Below are 18,881 nucleotides of genomic sequence, written 5' to 3'. Positions count from 1 at the left end.
ACAATTCAGAGGGAACTCAGGGAGCGCAGATCTTCACCAAGGCCAGTAGTCATGTCTTCTATGTTATGCACATCTGTAAGCCCAACCACTATGTGTCTGGATATATTTTAAAACTATTAGAAATATGTCAAAATATGACTGTGCTTAGCTAGAGCCTCATCATCTTAGCTGTGTATGTTCCTCTTTCAGTGTTGTAGTCAAGACCACGTAAGCTGAGACCAAGTCATGACCAAGGTGTGTTCAGACCGAAACAAGACCAAGACTTGGAAGGGTTGAGACCAGACCAGTGTGAGTCCCACATTGCATGACACTCGTTTGATAAAAGATGAAACATGTAAACCATAGATACTTAAATTGATCTGAAGGATCCACATTGATAAAATAATCAAGGTGAATTTTATGCAATGGGAATTTTCCTTTGTTTTCTACGAGTAAACAAATACAAACATGAAGGAACTGAAATCAGCTTCATCTTTATTCAACGAGCAATTTAGTGATGTCCCCTCAATTGTGGTTTTGACCAATCTTGAAATAAAGAGTCCTCCTTGTCTGAAAGTGAGACGAGACCAAGTAAAAATGCAGTCAAGACTGAGCCCATAAAAAAGTGGTATTGAGACTGGTCTGGAGATCAAGAACACTGATCTTTGAATTGGAAACATTTCAAATACTCAACATACATTTGTTAAAACCTGAAAACCAGAAATCTTTAAAGATTTTTGGGGGGGTCTTTAATGACAGGACAGTCAGAGGCGTGAAAAAGGGAGAAAGAGGGGACGACATGGAGCAAAGGGCCATGGGCTGAAACCCATGGACCCAACCCAAAGGACATTACCTGTGTACATGTTTGGCACCTGCTCTGCCAACTGATCCAGTGGATACCCCAGCAAAGAAATCTTTACTTGAGTCAAACTGAAGTTAATATCTCTGGCAGAGTCTATGGCAGAGCATTCATATCTGGATGTTAGAAAGAGTATAATTAGTTGTATGATATGTGTGTATTTAAGTTTCCATAGCCACATCTTAGCTTGAGAAAAAAAGTGTTGCTATAATTGTACCGCTAACGATGACTGCTTTCTGTATAAAGTTTGAGCAGCTACTGTACATGTGTAGGCGATCCCGGAGGTTTACTGGCACCTGTGAATGTGGATTGTGGTATGAGTCATCGTATCTCTACAATTGGCTGTTTTGACATTAATGAACTTTAATACCATCTCCTGGATTTAAGATTTATGATATTCACTCTGCAAAGGCCTCATACTCTCTTGCAATGTTAATGAAAGAGTAAAAATAACTTGGGTATTTGCTACGTGATTCAGATCCGCTCCAAAACTTAATGCGTCCTTCGCTGGCCCGTGCTACATTCCACCAAGTTTCATGAAAATATGGCCAGTAGTTTGTGACATATCAAAATGCGGATTGAGCAGCATCATTACTACACAGGTGTGCCTTGTGATGGTCACAATAAAATGCCGCTCTAAAATGTGCAGTGTGATCTCACAACACAACGCCACAGAGTCGTAGGTTTTGAGGGAGCGTGTCATTGGCATGCCACAGATCACATGTAACCACACTAGCTCAGGACCTCCACATCCAGCTGGCATCTTCACTGACAACATCGTATGAGACCAGCCATTCAAACAGCTGATGCAACAAATGATTTGCTCACTCATGTTCCAATTCCTGCCTGCTTCACAGAGCTACTGAAGAGAAGTAGGCAAACAGTCTGCAGGCAACAGTCAACCCCCTGATCAACTCTATGTGGAGGAGATGTGTCACACTGCATGAGGCAAATGGTGCTCACTCCAGATACTGATTCTTTCGTGCATCTGTGACCACAAATGTCTTTCTGTAGTCATCTTAGTAAGTGTCCTTTTCAAGATAAAAGTGCACATTTTAGAGCAGTATTTTATTGTGACCATCCCAAAGCTCATGTGGGTAGTGATCATGTGGTTTGTGATGTCATCTATTCCAGGAGGGTGGTAAGGACGTAGTAGATTAGGGATTTCCTCCTTTATGGAGCCTAGACGCTGGTGGTGGTGATGAGATGAGATGAAGAGGGAGCTGATGATCTGGATGCGAAGAGGAGTGGGCTTTTGATGAGCTCATCCTGGGCTCTGGATAAGGTAACTGGAGGTTAATGGGGTGGAGGCAGGAGCAACAATTCTGCTTAAAATGACAGCTGACAGGAGCAGAGAGGAGAACAGATTTAAAGTTTGAAACAGCATGAATGGCTGAAGGAGATCACGGCAAAGTTTGATTGGCTAACCAGGAGAGGGGACACCTCTCTCAGCTGATTGGAGGAAGCGATGGGAGTGGGATAGAGAGAGAACTGTGAATGGATATAGCATTAAAAAAGTCCTCCTGGCTGAACTTACGCTGAGCTTCATTTTAACAAACTTGCAACAAAAAAACTGACAGAAATATATCTACTGAGTGCAGACTTTTAACTTCAACCTGTGAAAAATGGGAGCAGAAATCAAAGTGTTTAATTTGAGTATCTCCATTTTCTACTACTGACTTTTTGTTAAATTTTTGTTCAATGTACATTGAACAAATAAAATATAAGGTATTATTATAGATTAAGATAAAACCTAATTCATCCCTCAGTAAAATTCACAAGCTACCTGGCAGTAGATATTTATTATAACCTCAACTTTACCAGCTGTAATATTAAAGGGCCTCAATAATAATCATTCAATAATACACATTATTCTGAAATGGGCCATTCTGCATATCACTTTTTGTTTTTAAGTATATGTCGATGATATTAAGTAGTACTTTTACTTAAGTATAAATTTGAATGTAGGACTTTTACTTGTAACAGAGTATTGCTACTTTTACTTATGTAAAAGATGTCATTACTTCATCCACCAATGTAGTCTGATGTAATTTTTCCATTGAGGTATCTGTTCCTTGTGTTCTATCATCTCCCCACTTATGCTATCTAATGGCATAAGGCATGAAATACTTACTTAACATGGAAAATATTGAATGAAAATGTCTTTTCACAGTTCGGAGTGACAGTGATTACAAGAGAAAAACAAACACAGTTGACCCAAGAATTCCTTTAATGGATGGAAACCTTGTCATGCTCGATCACAGTGACACTTTGTACCAACTGTGAGTTCGGCATGAAACACTGGAGAGAACACTCACAGTACATCTTTGTCTTTATCCCTGGACAATTAAAGAACCAAAAACCAGGGAAAGGATCAAATGTGTACTTTAGTTTACAGTGCATGCAGAGCATGAACACTGATTTCCACTCATGCAAACAGAGTTGGCACACACATGACAGAAGAGTTTCCACTGAAAGGGTTTGAGTTGAGTCTCTGGGAGCAGGTTATTAGACAATAAATTACAAATATGGATCTGGTCTGTGAACGACACCTTCAAAAGTCCTTTGAAGGAGCGGCCTGTTTTTAACTTTCTGTTGGTGATGAAGAGCAACAGAAAAGAAAAGTCCGACATGGGGCGGGGGACAGGGGCGGGTCACAGGAGAGGGGAGGGGGGGAGCCGTTACTAATGTCCTTTGATTAAGTTCAAGGCACCAGCACAACTCTCATAGTGTTGGTGTAACCGGTTCCTGGGCGCCATCCGGTCACGACGATGACAACGTCTCCGGACTTGAAGAATTTGCGGTTCTTGCCTACGGAAAGAGAAAAGAGAGACGTTAGAAGAAAAATAAGCATTAAATTCATTAAATATGAAGCCAGTTCTCCCTTACTTCTTACAGTTACCCCACAACAGTTTTACTTTACTGTTAAATTTTTTTTTTTTACTAAAAAACATTACCACTCACCAACTTCCAGGGCAAAGTTCACACGCAGGTCAACATCCTCAGCCCAGACGTCGTTGGCGGGCTTGGTGTAGAGCACAGGGTAGATACCGCGGTACAGGTGAGCCTGGCGGGCGGTCTGGCCACAGCGGGTCACAGCAATGATAGGGGCACGGGGCCTGTACTTTGACAGCATGTGAGCAGACCTGCAGGGAGCAGATACAGATTATTACAAAGATGTAGAGTTGAGCCAAAACTTCAGACTACAATAATGGATTATTGGGCCTCTTGGGGCGGGCTGTTCTCATGCACTGTTTGTACACTGTTATCTACAAAAAATAATGCACCAAATTTCATATGTATCCCACATAATCAGAGAGGCTGCGACCACATGACGAACGCACTGACAGGAATGAAGAAGGAGGTGGTATAATGAGTGAAAGTCCATGTAAGGATTCAGGTTTGGGTGGTGGATGGGTCACATGAACACAGGACTTTCCTTCAGGAGACCAGTATTTGTGTCCTGTGTCTCTTTAGCTGCCAAATGCTCCACTATGTTCACCAGCTGATCTCTAACTGTGTCTATTATATGGTGGCAGGTGGTGTACAACAAGTTTTTAGAGCTTTACTGCAGCAGAAGACAAGCTATGGGAACGTTGAGAGTGACCCAAAACAGATTGTGTGTCTCCTTTGACTTCCAGTTAGTCATGTGATCCATTGTTCAGATGGAAATATTAATTATAGCTGTGCTTATTAAGCTATTATCATGAGGAAATCCACTCAGCTGATAGTAGATCATCTTCTGTATCATGTGTTGTGAGGATGAGCTCCCAAGTAGAGAGGAATGAACAGGGAGTTAAAATTAACTTAGAAAATGTCAGGGTTCAGATCTCAAAAGGTCACGATTGGAGCACAGATTTTGAGGGCCGTGAAAGTTGGCACACTTCATATGAGCCAAGGGCTTGTGCTGGGGAGGGAGCGGAGGCGGAGGGATACAGAGATGTTGTAATGCACCAGCTTCTTTGGTCACAGTGGGCGCTGTGTAGGATGTTATGAGTCAGAGCTCCGCAGAGGAGATTTAGTGGATTTCTTCGTTTTGGAGTCTCACCTGCCAGTCTTGGTGAGCACGATGATGGCGCTGGCGCAGCACTTGAAGGAAGCCTCGACGGCGCCGATAGCGACGGTCTCTGTGGGGTCACGGGTCAGATGAGTGGTGCGACGCAGCTCCTCGAACATCTGCCTGTGGAACATGGCAGCCTCGGCTTCACGGGCAATCTGAACACGTGAAAATTACAAAACAGATTCCAGTCAGCCTGCAGTCACACAGCCAGTTTCAACCGCAGGAGCTAGTTTGTATTATAAAGGATGAAACAAAAAGGCAGTTAACCCTCAGTGCTGAGGTCTTCATACCTGAAAGCACACTGAGATATGAAGCTAAACAACAGCGGCGGCCATCATGTCCAGGGACTGTTGCTGTGCACTGCAGATCCTCAGACACATGCTAATTAAGTAACATGAACACACTGTTAGAGCACAATGCGAGAGGACAGCAGATGGGCAGAGGGAGTGGAGGTGCAACAGGGATACACAAAGCAAGTTAACAAATTCTAAACAAGCTGTTAGTAAAACCCAAGCTGGTACCAGTGATGTGCTCACAATGTAAAAGCTACTTTTCTCGTCATTCTATGCAATTTAGAAAATACAGTTTACACCAAATAGTAAACATTATCTTCAATATCCTTATATTTACTGTCACGAGTAGTAAATTTTAAAGTCAGTTACATCAGGTGTTGTCTGCTAAAACACGATCACTTTGTACACTGCCTGGCCAAAAAAAAAGTCGCCACCTGGATTTAACTAAGCAAATAGGTACGAGCCTCCTATTGGATAATTACTGCATGGGCGATTATCTTTCAGCTGGCAACAAGTTATTTAACCCCAACTGGTGCAATGAGTTGCTTCTCATTTCCTAAACAACCATGTCGAAAGACACATCCCGTGGTCGTGGAAAAGATGTTAGTCTGTTTGAGAAGGGTCAAATCATTGGCATGCATCAAGCAGAGAAAACATCTAAGGAGGTTGCAGAAACTACTAAAATTGGGTTAAGAACTGTCCAACGCATTATTAAAAACTGGAAGGATAGTGGGGACCCATCGTCTTCGAGGAAGAAATGTGGCCGGAAAAAAATCCTCAATGATCGTGATCGACGATCACTTAAACGTTTGGTGAGATCAAATCGAAGAAAAACAACAGTAGAACTCAGGGCTATGTTTAAGAGTGAAAGTAAGAGCATTTCCACATGCACAATGCGAAGGGAACTCAAGGGATTGGGACTGAACAGCTGTGTAGCCTTAAGAAAACCACTAATCAGTGAGGCTAACCGGAAAAAAAGGCTTCAATTTGCTAGGGAGCATAAAGATTGGACTCTGGAGCAATGAAAGAAGGTCATGTGGTCTGATGAGTCCAGATTTACCCTGTTCCAGAGTGATGGGCGCATCAAGGTAAGAAGAGAGGCAGATGAAGTGATGCACCCATCATGCCTAGTGCCTACTGTACAAGCCTGTGGGGGCAGTGTTATGATCTGGGGTTGCTGCAGTTGGTCAGGTCTAGGTTCAGCAACAGTATGTGCTCAAAGAATGAGGTCAGCTGACTACCTGAATATACTGAATGACCAGGTTATTCCATCAATGGATTTTTTCTTCCCTGATGGCACGGGCATATTCCAAGATGACAATGCTAGGATTCATCGGGCTCAAATTGTGAAAGACTGGTTCAGGGAGCACGAGACATCATTTTCACACATGGATTGGCCACCACAGAGTCCAGACCTTAACCCCATTGAGAATCTTTGGGATGTGCTGGAGAAGGCTTTGCACAGCGGTCAGACTCTACCATCATCAATGCAAGATCTTGAAAAATTAATGCAACACTGGATGGAAATAAATCTTGTGACATTGCAGAAGCTTATCGAAACAATGCCACAGCGAATGCGTGCCGTAATCAAAGCTAAAGGCGGTCCAACGAAATATTAGAGTGTATGACCTTTTTTTTTGGTGGTGACTTTTTTTTTGGCCGGGCAGTGTATTTTTCACGGTCAATGCAGACTGATATGACGATATCAGATATTTTCTCTGTTTTGTGCAACAAGCAGCGTTTGGTCTGCACAGAACAATATGCCTATGTATTTAAAGCCAAAGAGTGCAAAGCCATTGAGTTACTAGCTCCTATGTGTTGCTTTATTATATGAGTTTGCTGTTAAGCAGCCTCAAGACTCAAATGTCAGTTTTCCAAAAGCACATGAATGCACCATGTGCTTTAGTGTTAGATGCCATTAAAGGAATACTTCACCCACAACATAACCATTTGTATATCAGTCAGTCATTCTGTGTTACCATGAATTTGTGAATAAAACTTTTTTTCTCACATGCCTCCACAGAAAACAATGAACCTTTGATATTTGATTGACTAACAATGCTATCAAAACATCCGTTTACAAACTCTCACACAATCTTGCAGCATAATCCAAGTCTTATTTATCCAGACGTATGATCAGTACTTCCCACACGCATCAGCCACTACAGCCTTGTTATTTTAAACAGAGCTGAAAGTGAAACTTATTCATGCTCTCTTCAAAGCCAGATGCCAATACTACATTTTTTTAAAACAAAAATGCATGTGTTTGGGAAGTACTGAGCATACAACTGGATAAATGAGACTTGGAAAATAATATGATAATTTTGTGAGAGTTTTTCAACAAATGTCTTGATTTAGTTTTGCTGTTGTTAAACGTGGACCCTAATCACTTAATGAATCGATATGTTGCTGTTTCTGTGGAGGCATTTGAGAAAAACAAAGTCCTCTTTTTCACATCAAATTTAAAAAACTGTCTAAAACATGCAAAAACACTGAAATGGTTTTTTAACATTAAAAGTAGGGTCTGGAGGATTTTCCAGTTGCTGTTTGTAAACACACATTCAAATTCGGCCCCTCCTATCAGGCTCAACTCTCCTGGGTGTACGGAGCCCGGAGGTACGGAAGAAGGCTTCACAGAAGAGGTTCAGGCAAGGCTTGCGCTGGTGCCCGCGCGGACACGCTCGGACACGCTCGGATAGGCACCTGCGTTCTCTCATTGGCTGGGGAAATCTCCACCCAGAAGCGGCCCGAGCTCACAAAAACATCAAAATACAGTTAAAGGGCAGGAGCTCTGCAAACAGAGTCACCACCACACATGAGTATAAGCCCATAGGTGATGATTAAGCAGGATTTCACTTGTATATGTCTATATTTTGTTTTGTTTGAAAATCCTCCAGATCCTACCTTTAAGGAACAGGACCAGTTGGGGTGTTTCCTACCTTGTGCTGTGTGCGGACGGCCTCCAGGGGATACTCTCCCTTGGCGGTCTCACCGCTCAGCATGATGCAGTCGTTGCCGTCCAGCACGGCGTTGGCGACATCACTGGCCTCAGCACGGGTAGGGCGGGGTTTCTTGGTCATACTCTCCAGCATCTGAGGAGAAATAAGACTCTCTGATATATTTTTCTTTTTAAAATGTTTTTCACAAAGCAGTCCTCCTGTTGATGTCACACACCTGTGTGGCACAGGTGATGGGCTTGCCCATCCTCATGCACCTGCCAGTCATCATCTTCTGGGCGAGGAAGACCTTTTCTGTTGGGATTTCAATGCCCAGGTCTCCACGGGCAACCATGATGCCATCGCTAGCCTCCAGGATCTCATCAAATCTGTCAGACAAAAAGGAAAATAGTTTTTCAATTCTCCAGAGATTCAGATCAGTGCAGATTCATGTGTGATGCTGGTGATCCACCCACCTGCGCACTCCCTCGTGGTTCTCCAGCTTGCTGATGATCTTGATGTCTTTGCCCTTCTCACCCAGTGCTTTCCTGACAGCGTGAACGTCAGCAGCTTTACGGATGAAGGAGGCGAAGACCATGTCAACACCCTGCTCCACGCCGAAGTGCAAGTCCTCAATGTCCTTCTCAGACAGAGCAGGCAGGTCAACGGCAGCTCCAGGCAGGTTGACTCCCTTCTTGCTGCCCAGCATACCGCCATTCTCAATCTCACACATCAGGTAGTCGTTGCCTTAGGACACACAGGATGAAGCAAAACTTCATTTTCACAATCAAGCAGAAAGCTGAAAGCAGAATCTAAATGAAACATAGGCAAGATGAAACAAACAGATGTTTGTGTGCTTACCAATTTCCTTAACCTTCAGGGAAATCAGACCATCATCAACGTAGACGTGGCTGCCAGTCTGCACAACCTTGGTGATGTTCTTGTAGTCGAGCCACAAGACTTTCTCATCACATTTGTCCTGGTACTGGTTGTCCAGTGTGAGCTTGATGGTTTCACCCCTCTTGAGCTCAACCTCAGCGGTGCCACTCTAAACAAGACCAAGGAGAAAGAGCTTGTTCATTTTCAGGATGAAAGTCACTTCATGCAATTATTTGTGCAATACCCCAAAAATGGCCTCATCGGAGGCCTCGTAATTTGGCAAGAACTCACGCCCTTGATAAGTCCGGTCCTGATTTCTGGTCCCTTGGTGTCAAGAGCGATGGCCACGGGTCTGTATTCAGCAGTGCCTGGGCTGAAGCTCTCAGCTGCCTCACGGATATTCTTGATGGTCTCAGCATGGTACTGTAATAAAGATAATAATAATCTTTAATGTCCACAATTACGAAAATTGGCCATTGGCTTCACGTTGGTTGAAACACATCGTAGTAAATTATACATACAATAAATAACATAACGTGCCGTATAGGCATCAAAGAAGGACATGGTTCTAGTGTTAGTATGAGAGACGTTTTATAAATGTTCTCGGCTGATACAGCAGCTCTAGAGTTTCGATTTTATAAATTATTTAAGAAGAGGATGAACAGGCTCAGACAAAATTTGTCTGGTTTCTTGTTTCACCTGTTTTATATACACGTCCCAGTTGTTTCTGCTGTTTCCCAATAGTTTTATTAGACATGTTTGTAATTCTGGACAGTCTATTTTTGTTCTTAGCTCCCAGGTGTCCATACCATGTACACATATTAACAGTTAAAAGACTTTCAACGAGACTTATGTAAAAATATCTGACATTTTTTTGCTTAAAAATATCTGACATTTTTTTGCTTATATCGTATGAATCCAATTTAGATTTACTGTTTGTCCCAGAGGGATATTTGTTTTCACAGCCAGTAGCATACAGATATACACACTGACCGATATACACATGGCAAAAATACAGCAACATATAGATAGCATAGCAACAAGTACCCATGGCAGCATACAGAAAGTCTTCGTATATACCTTCATTCAATTATCCTAGCTCACGTGTCATTGTGTATAATTTCCTGATTAGATACAGGCGCTGCTTTGCTTTCTTAAACATGTATTCTGCTGTAAAACTTAAAGTGCAATCACAAAAGGTTCCTAAATGAGTGTTAAACAACTGCTGATAACTTTAATAAATCTAGAGGAGCATAATAAAGCGAAAGACCTTTCATTAGTGTACTAACACCTTGTTTTATTTAGATGAAGAAAAGATTATCTCTGCATGTGTCAAATTCTTAATCTGAAGCTAGTACAGCAACAGGTGGACAAATGTGGTCATGTAGTCACAAGGACAGCATGGCACCGGTTACATATGCAGTAAATCTTGAATGACAACTGCAACACATTTATAGGCCATGACAGTTTTCTCTGTACATAAACAGCTGTCATGGATTATGTAAAGGGTTTCTAAGATAGTTGAGCAACAGCCGTTAAAACATTTTTTATACAACATATTTTTTTGTTTAATTTCCTACTTGATGTGATGGACAAGTGCCACTGCTACACTGCCTGTCTGCAGCTATGGATCTAGTAAATGCAACTACTTAGAAAATACAGAATGAATTCAAAGTCTGACCTGTACACTACCACTGTTCTCAGTCAATAATGATCCTAACTGTGGTCTCACTACATGCCATCTACTCACACTGTTGCTGCGAGGCTGACTCGCTGAGAAGACCTATTTATAGCTGTACTGACAACTGACACACCAATGAGACAGAGGTCAGATCTATTTTTCCCTTCTCGCAAAAAAAAAATCCTACTTCCTCTCAGGAGTTCTGATTATTAATCTTATTTTGTTGTTGTTGGAGATCTAGCTAAAATACAGACGGCTGAAAAGCAACTCAGAGCTGAGCTGCACTGAAAAGAAACACTGTTTTTAACCTTTGAAGGTCCAAATATCAACTGCAGGTGTTCATCCAGCAGCTCATGATAGATGTGGAGGCTCCTCCACTCAGGTGACAGTGAGAAAGGTAAAGAGGCATGACTTTTAAAGGTGATAAGGTCGGCCAAAGAGTTGGCTGTGATGCAGTTGGCTCGCCATGTCCAGAGCTACAACACAGAGCCTGCACTGAAGGGGCAAGTACAAGCTTATAGATCACATTACAGCCACAGACAGTTACCAGGCCACAAGAGTAATGTCACACCGACGGCTGCAGCTGCAAAGGGCAAATCCACTCTGGATCACTTGCAGAGGGTTAAGAATCTACTGCTGTACTGCTCTGCGGGGTTCAGACTCTGCACACACTTGAATCAGTGATGTCACAGCAGGTGTTTTTGGCTTTGAGAGCCACTGGTAAATCACCTGCTGTGACATCACCATTTGGGATTGTGTGTGTAACAGGGTAAAAAGTATAAGTGAAGTTTCTATTTCTCATCTTTGACTCACCTCGTGTGTGCCATGAGAGAAGTTCATTCTTGCAATGTTCATCCCAGCCTTGATCATTTCCTTGGCCATCTCCACAGATCGGGAGGCAGGTCCTGCATCAAGACGGGCGGATAAATACAAATTTAGATATGATATGATATGATATTTGTAAGATACAATGAGATCATTTTTGTTTTTTGGTTTTGTTAGTGACTCTGACCGATTGTGCAGATGATGCCAGTGTTGCGAGACACAGCAGGTTCAGAGTCGATGTCCAGCAGACATGTGTGCTCCAGGAAAGTGTCCGCCATCGCAGCATGCATCTGCTGGGTGTGGATGATGGAGGAGCCCATATCCTTTGCCTTCGACATGATTGGATCTGTGTCTGCAGGAAATGTCCTGTGGAGACAGAGAGGGGAACAGGCGCAATGATCGATTAGTACCCGACAACTCGACCTCTGACATGTATTGTAAGTTATGTAGAAGACAGTCCAGGTAAATACTTTGGTCACACAATGGCTCCTGAAATTAAGAGCCTGTAACACACACATACATATTCACAGAATGTGGAAAGTGAATCAGAAACTATAGTAAGAATCTAATGTAAATGGAAAAATACACACTTATAGGAAGGTGTGACCTCTCTAGAGTGACTGTGCAAGCTGACCAAACAACAACAGTGTGTGCGTGCCTGCCTGCACTCTCACACATTCTAGCAGGGGTTTGTGTGCAGCTCAAGAAGAGGAGCTGGTCACTTGGAAGAGGCTAAAGGTAATTAAAACACACAAAGAATAGCTCCAGGACTCCAGGGGTGAGCTGGAAAAAATACTTATGCTGCCACAGGTGCAATGCAGCAGAGCTATCAGGTTTTAGCTTACAATCAGCTATAATGGAGGTATGCAACATGCATGCATGACAAACGTGAGCTGTTGGTCAGAGTCAGTGCATGGAAATGTGGTGGGTGTGTGCTGGGACACTATTCCTGCCACCAGCGTTAACCTAAAATAACACAGGCAGCTATGAGCATTTATGGAGTCTAGAAACAAATCAGAAAAATCAGGAAAATAAAATCGTCACAATTACATAATAAAAGGACTGTATTTGTTTATATATATATAGATATACATACATACATATTATATATGACAAGGTCAAAGCCACCTTGCAGGTATTTCTGAGTGATTCAGTCTACAACATTTTTGTGTAATGTGGCAGATAATTCTTAAAATAGTGATAAATTAAATCACAGAGTAACATTTCATACATTAGCCTGCTATTACTTAAGTTTAAGAAATAAAGGCTTCTAGAAACATGCATTTTTATTAAAATAAATGTATTTATCTGCACAGGAAACAGAGCAGAGATGTAGTACCAGAACAGGATACAGATAAATGAATAAAATATATAAAAGTTAGAGGGCTACATGGGAACTGTATGTGCAAACCAGTGCACTTAATTTAGAACTGAAGTGACGTTTTGGTTACAATTTATTTGTTTATTTGAAAAATATATGATAAACAAATATAGTATATGCATAATTATCAAGTTTATGTTTAAATATACTAGTTTAAAATATAGTAATAAGTAATGTAGTCAAAAAAAAAAGTTTGATCAGTTATTGAAATGTTTTGGTTTTTTTACCTTTAAAAAACACGATAGGAAATGATATTTAGTTTTAATCATTCAGTTAAAACTAACTAACCTCTCTCTGTCATACAGCTGAGTCTACATGCTGCTACTCACCTACTGGGAGAACTTTGCAGGGACCAAGACGCCACTACCTCCGCTGTGTGACAGTTTTTATTCCCCTCACTAACCGGAACTACATTCCTGTGTGAACACCGCCCGGCGACACGCGATATAGGGCGCGAGAGTCAACGCAAGATTTACCGTTTGGACAGCGATTTGAAGGTATGCTTTTCACACGGAAGTTGTTCTCTTTACCTTAATATAAAATTCAGGGCCAAATTTGAAAACAGAAACAGAAGTTGGAGAAAAAGAAGTAGTGAGGGAGGATACAGCGGAGGTGCGAGTGTTGTTCGCCTGGCCAATCACAAAGCTCCCCGCTGAGCGTTGAACATGAGCCTGGGTCATTAATCTGGACCGGAGGCACCTTAAATTATGAGCAACAGGATGATGACCTTTCAACTGTAATTTAGGCTGTGTTGCTTTATTGCCTTTTTAAAAATACATAAATATTATTATCCTGTTTTGTTGTTGTGCATTTTTCTTTTTTATGACTATTATTGTTATTATTATGGTTTTTATTCTCTTTAACCTATTTTTCCTTAAGTAGCAAAGAGTAATGCCATATGCATGTTTTAATTTTATATTTTTTATGGTTGTCTGTGTTTGTGTCTTGCCAAGTCATTAAACAGGCTATATGTATAAAAATGTGTGTCACTTGGGCTACTTGTAAGGACCTGCCTTTGTTTTCTGACCCCTGACCCCAAAACATGCCTAACAATTCTCATACTAACTTGTTGTTTTTACAAATTTTTGCGTGAAGTCAAAACACAAACTTAAATATGTTAAAATGTACACATACACACATACTTTTAATTTGCTCCCTTCAGTTTCCTTTCCAAGATACATTATTATCAACATCATGTAACATCTAATAGGAAATGTATATTTGTCAAGATCCCACATCGCTGCAGACATACAACCATGTCAGGACTTCTTTTTTCATTAGTATTGTTTCTTTCATTATAATTCAATTGAATTGAATTACGTTTCCCACTCCTTTTATGGCTGCACCACGATCTCTAATTTTGAAGCTGACAAATCATCCCCTTTACTTTTATTTCACATTAGACATACAGTTGTCGTACAGTTGGTGCGGCAGGGCTGCATAATTTTAGATTGTTTTATGAGCCTAGCAGGGTTGGGATTGTATCTGCATTCCTGCATCGTGATATGACAGCCCACATGCATTCAGCTTGATACACAGCAATCACGTTCCAAATTAGGAGAAAGGTGCGGCCAACCTGAAAATGACATGCAGTGGAGGGTGTAGCAGCTGATGTGTCAAAAGCAACAGTAAATGCTTGCAAAGATGCAGCGTTAATATCAACCTGCTAACATAGCTGCACAAATGCATGCATTACTCTCAGTCAGGTATAGCAACACACGACGCAGTTTTACCAAAAATAGTGCAGTATAGTGTAAATGCAACCCCACCATATGTCTGGTTGTCACTCAATCACTGTGCAGTATGTTATGGTAAATGTGTATATATAGTAAAGCCATGCTCGTCTCATGTAGCTCAAGGAACATACTGTACCACAACATTAAATCAGATCTGCTCAGTACCATGTCCAGCAGCATACATGTACTCTCTCCTCATAGTTATTTAATACAATCAAATGTGCTGTCGAAGCCCTGCTCAGTAATCCAATCATATTTATACTGAAAGGCGTACCCAGATATTTTTTATTCTCTCCCCAGTTAGCTATGTGTGTAATTCTTTTTCAGATGTTCATTTTTTTTTTTTTACTTTTCTCAAGTCCTGAGAGAGGAGAGTTTCAAAACAAAATAACGTCTGCCCTCCAGAGACGTTCAACAAAAACTGTGCAGTATTTCCTCCGGACCTACATGTCATTTATGGCTCCCTAACAGTCTTGGAACGTGTGATGCTATGATTCTTTAAGAGGTGGAAATCTAACTCCAAACTGCCTTTCACACTCCTCCTGTCCATGTACGGAAAGTGTATACAACCTAAAGATGGACAGAGGCCAGAGGAGCTACTGGCTGCAGAGAAATGCAACAGTTCTCACTTTACTTGTGCTTCAACTGCACATGTTCAGCTTTGATGCATTTGTAGCATCAGTGCAAAGTAATTGTGGTGATTTGGCATTAAAATGTACACATGTTCTTAGCATGCACAATAATGCAGTAGCTTGTGATATACTCACGCAGGTCGATATCATGTATTTAACATAATCTTAACAAAATCATTTTCTGATATTCTCTGTGCAGTAGCTACACACTGCACACTCAAAACAGCATGCATACTAAATGCATAAATGCTAAAGGAAGGGGGCATTACTCAGATGTGCAAAAAAGAAAAATTAAGATTTTAGATAAAACAGCTTTGTCAACACTCAAGAAAAATAAAAATGAGGATCATCAACTTTTTTTGTTCTTCCTCTCTGCAAAGCGTCTTTGAGTATCCAGAAAAGTGCTATATAAATCCAATGTATCAATATTATTTATTATTATTAGGTATATATTTGTGAATTTTCAGACTGTAAATGTGGTAAGTCAGAGACAACTGTGACTTACCAAATTTACAGACTGATTTTAGTACATTCTGTATCCACCTAGCACATAGTTTGAATTAGGACATACTGTCCATCTGTGGGTCTCTTGCTGCCTCTGTCTCTCTCTCTCAGCAACAGCTCTCTCTTGTGGACGACTGGTTGAAGTGTCGTTTTACTCCACTGAAAGTCTTTTGGGTCGTCTGTCAACCTGCACAGCAACTAAAATGTGTAGAGATGGGCAGACCAAATCTTTTCACAGTAGCAGTTCCTTCAAGTTGATACATTTAAATGAATCGAACTTTTCAAGTTTTGATTCATTTCGCAAAATATGGTGTCAACAGTGCTGTAGTCGTGGGTGATGAGATGGGTGTACTACTAGGTAGATGGGTAGGTTGCCGAGGAGGAAGTGTGTACTCTCCTATGTGTTCCAGTGGATTTTTTGTTAATAGGTGGGTAAACTGTTAACAGCCACAAAAAGAGGTGGGTTTATCCTGTACCCGTTTAAATGTCCTGACCATCAATCTGTCGTTCTTTGAGGGGCAAGCTGTAGATATCCCAGTTACCTCTGCAATCTTGTGCTGCATGCATGTGGTGTCGGAATAATCTGAAAATTGAGCTCATACTTCATGGCTCACCTGATCCGTTTCTTTTACTCTTCGTTATCAATGTGTTGTTGAAATGCTCTGAACAATAAAATGCAACACATCATCTTTGTAACGTCCATTTTGTTTACACATTAGAACCATAGACTGTATAGAATAATGGACAGAGCTACTGTGTTACCCATTGGTATGTGGACTCTTAAATGTGCTTCGAGTTCGGCATTTCGACGGTCGCCATCTTGGTTTTTTGGACGAGAGGCTGGCGTTGTTGAGGAGTGAGGGGCAGATCTGACTGAGAAGCCAAGGACACTAGTGTCGACAGTCAACCTGGCACCCAAATTGCCAGGTTTCATTGCTTTATTCGTAGTGAGGAAGTTAAACGGTCAATCCGCTTTATCAATTTACCAGGGTCCTAATCCTAACCTTCCATCTCTCTTCTCTGAGTAGGTATAACTGCAGCTGGAGTAGCTATGCGACCTGCCCTCTAGCTACATGACTCGGCCAGCATACCTACACGTCAGTCTGCAATCAGCCCCCTTCACTCCTTGGCCCAGAAGCAGAAGTCTAGACAAAACTGCTAAGTTAGCAGTTAGCTAGCTTTGAAGTATTTTGTGTAAAGAAAGAGGGTTAGGATAATGGAAGGCTATGTCTCATTATGCTAATGTTAAGTTAGCAATTATGTTAGCTATGAAGTTTTATGTTAAAAGAGAGGCGGTTAAGGTCAGGATAAGAGTAAACGTCTCGATACTTATGCTAATGCTAAGTTAGCAATGAGTGTGAGTGTGGTTTTTAGGGGCGTGTCGTGTATGCTACAAACAGAATGTGTCTGCAGCTGTCTCCTCTTTTCACCTGACACTTCATAGCTAGCTAAATACTAACTTAGAATTTTTCTTTGGGGCTTCCGCCTCTGGACCAACAAGCAAAGGGGGCTAGCTGCTCCAGCTGAAGCTATACTTACCTGGGCGAGTAACTCTATTGGAATGGATAGGCACCATCTTGGCATCCACTATTTAGTTATTATTATAAATCTATGGTATGTCGATATACATGCCTCATTCTATGGTATCAAACACATGAGGATTCTTATTTTCGAGTGATTATAAATTAATGAAAACATAGTTATGAATATTATATACATTTCTAACAATAGGTACCCCTAAATCCCACACACTGGACCTTCAATGCTTTTTTTTTTTTTTTAAAACAAATTACACATTACAAAACTAATTTAATTAATTCAGTTCAATTCAAAGAGGCTTTATTGGCATGACCATATTGAAACGTACATAGTATTGCCAAAGCACATTATACAAGGTGGTACTAACAGGAAAAAAGTACAGTTTTTAAAATGCAAACAATGAAAGATTATATAAACATCATAACTAAATTACATATATAGTATAATAATTTCTATTGAATGATTTTCAGACATTATTCTGAAACTAAATTGGATGTTGTGCATGTGTATTTGAATTGTGTTTGTCTGTATGTAAGTGTAAAGAGGTCTAGCTTTCTGGTGTGTTACCACCAGGAAAATTTATATTGTCTTCAGTTGAAATCTGAATCTCTACTGTTACTGTCAAATAGAGAAGAAAGAGAAAATAATCCTAATTATAGATCTGTATTTACCAGGTTGTATATATTTCACTTTACGTCCTGATTAGTCTTGATATTGACTGTTTGGTGTCGACAGCTGATGCAATGGATACTGTGGAGGGCTGGTTGCTGTGGAAATCTGATCCCTGTACCAGTCACTGTGAACCTGTTGTTTGTTTATCCTATGCGATAAGCAGGCCTGAAAGATATGATATAGCAGTGGGCGTATCAGATGTGACGGGGGTGGCTACTACACAAAAACTTCCCAATAGAAATCAATATCCCTGCCACAAATACTACCTCTGTGAAGCTCATAATGTTCTGCTGTCGCTGCTGTGTCTAAGACATGTTGACTCATCTCAGCAGAAACTTTGTAGTCAGTTGCTTCATATTCTAAATGTTAATGCACAGCCTTGGCAGTATATTATATAAATTACAGGGGTTCATGCTATTGTGCCCACCTGCTATAAATAAACACCACCACATAACAAACACCCACTCATGTCTAAGTGGATTACTGTGAGAAAAGCACTTGTTGAGAGAAGACTTGCACAGATGTATGCAGTCCTCGAAGAGTCTAATCTGGCCAGACTGCAGAGCAGCAGGCGACTGCTAACAAGGGTAACAGCCGATTAAGGTCAGACTGCAGCGCAGGAGACAGACAGGAAGACTAATAAATGCCAAACATCACCTATATCACCATCCTTCAAATGTGCCACCAGGGATCTTTGTTCTCATCACCGTCTTTATACTGATTCATGACTCTTTCCAAGAGTCTGGAGGATGGTATGACATGTTTGTTTTCTTTCCTCTAAGGAATATACACTGTGGAGAGGATGACACTCTAATTACACAAATAGGACAAATATACTGTAATAGTGCATAAAAGCGTAGATTTGACTAGACTTGAAGCTGCAGGTGTTGTCCTCAGCCTCTCCT

General features: G+C 41.1%; 1 protein-coding gene across 2 annotated transcripts; it reads right to left on the bottom strand.

Moving 5' to 3' along the window:
• Positions 1-3,050: 3,050 nt before the first annotated feature.
• On the bottom strand, positions 3,051-13,304 carry pkmb (pyruvate kinase M1/2b). Of its 2 annotated transcripts, none has more exons than XM_033635828.2 (11): positions 13,223-13,304; positions 11,700-11,878; positions 11,501-11,592; positions 9,298-9,429; positions 8,989-9,175; positions 8,604-8,874; positions 8,366-8,516; positions 8,131-8,283; positions 4,887-5,053; positions 3,803-3,984; positions 3,051-3,649 (listed from the first exon to the last, which is right to left on the bottom strand). In XM_033635828.2, exons 2-11 carry the CDS (start codon positions 11,848-11,850, stop codon positions 3,543-3,545), a joined length of 1,593 nt encoding a protein of 530 aa, XP_033491719.1. In that variant the 5' UTR covers positions 11,851-11,878; positions 13,223-13,304; the 3' UTR covers positions 3,051-3,542. The 2 variants fall into 2 exon arrangements, with proteins under 2 accessions (XP_033491719.1, XP_078023934.1); XM_078167808.1 differs by having other exon boundaries at positions 13,227-13,261.
• Positions 13,305-18,881: the final 5,577 nt, after the last annotated feature.

Source organism: Epinephelus lanceolatus, chromosome 5 (genome assembly GCF_041903045.1).
Source record: "Epinephelus lanceolatus isolate andai-2023 chromosome 5, ASM4190304v1, whole genome shotgun sequence".
Classification (NCBI taxonomy): Eukaryota; Metazoa; Chordata; class Actinopteri; order Perciformes; family Serranidae; genus Epinephelus; species Epinephelus lanceolatus.
This window is presented reverse-complemented; position numbering and strand designations above follow the sequence as displayed.

Excerpts from the sequence above, each read along its gene's own strand:
- pkmb (XM_033635828.2), bottom strand. The coding sequence starts at position 11,850 with ATGTCGAAGGCAAAGGATATGGGCTCCTCCATCATCCACACCCAGCAG. Across the intron at positions 5,054-8,130 it reads CCGTCCGCACACAGCACAAG|ATTGCCCGTGAAGCCGAGGC; the intron begins GTAGGAAACACC and ends TCACGTGTTCAG. Across the intron at positions 3,650-3,802 it reads GAACTTTGCCCTGGAAGTTG|GCAAGAACCGCAAATTCTTC; the intron begins GTGAGTGGTAAT and ends CTCTTTCCGTAG.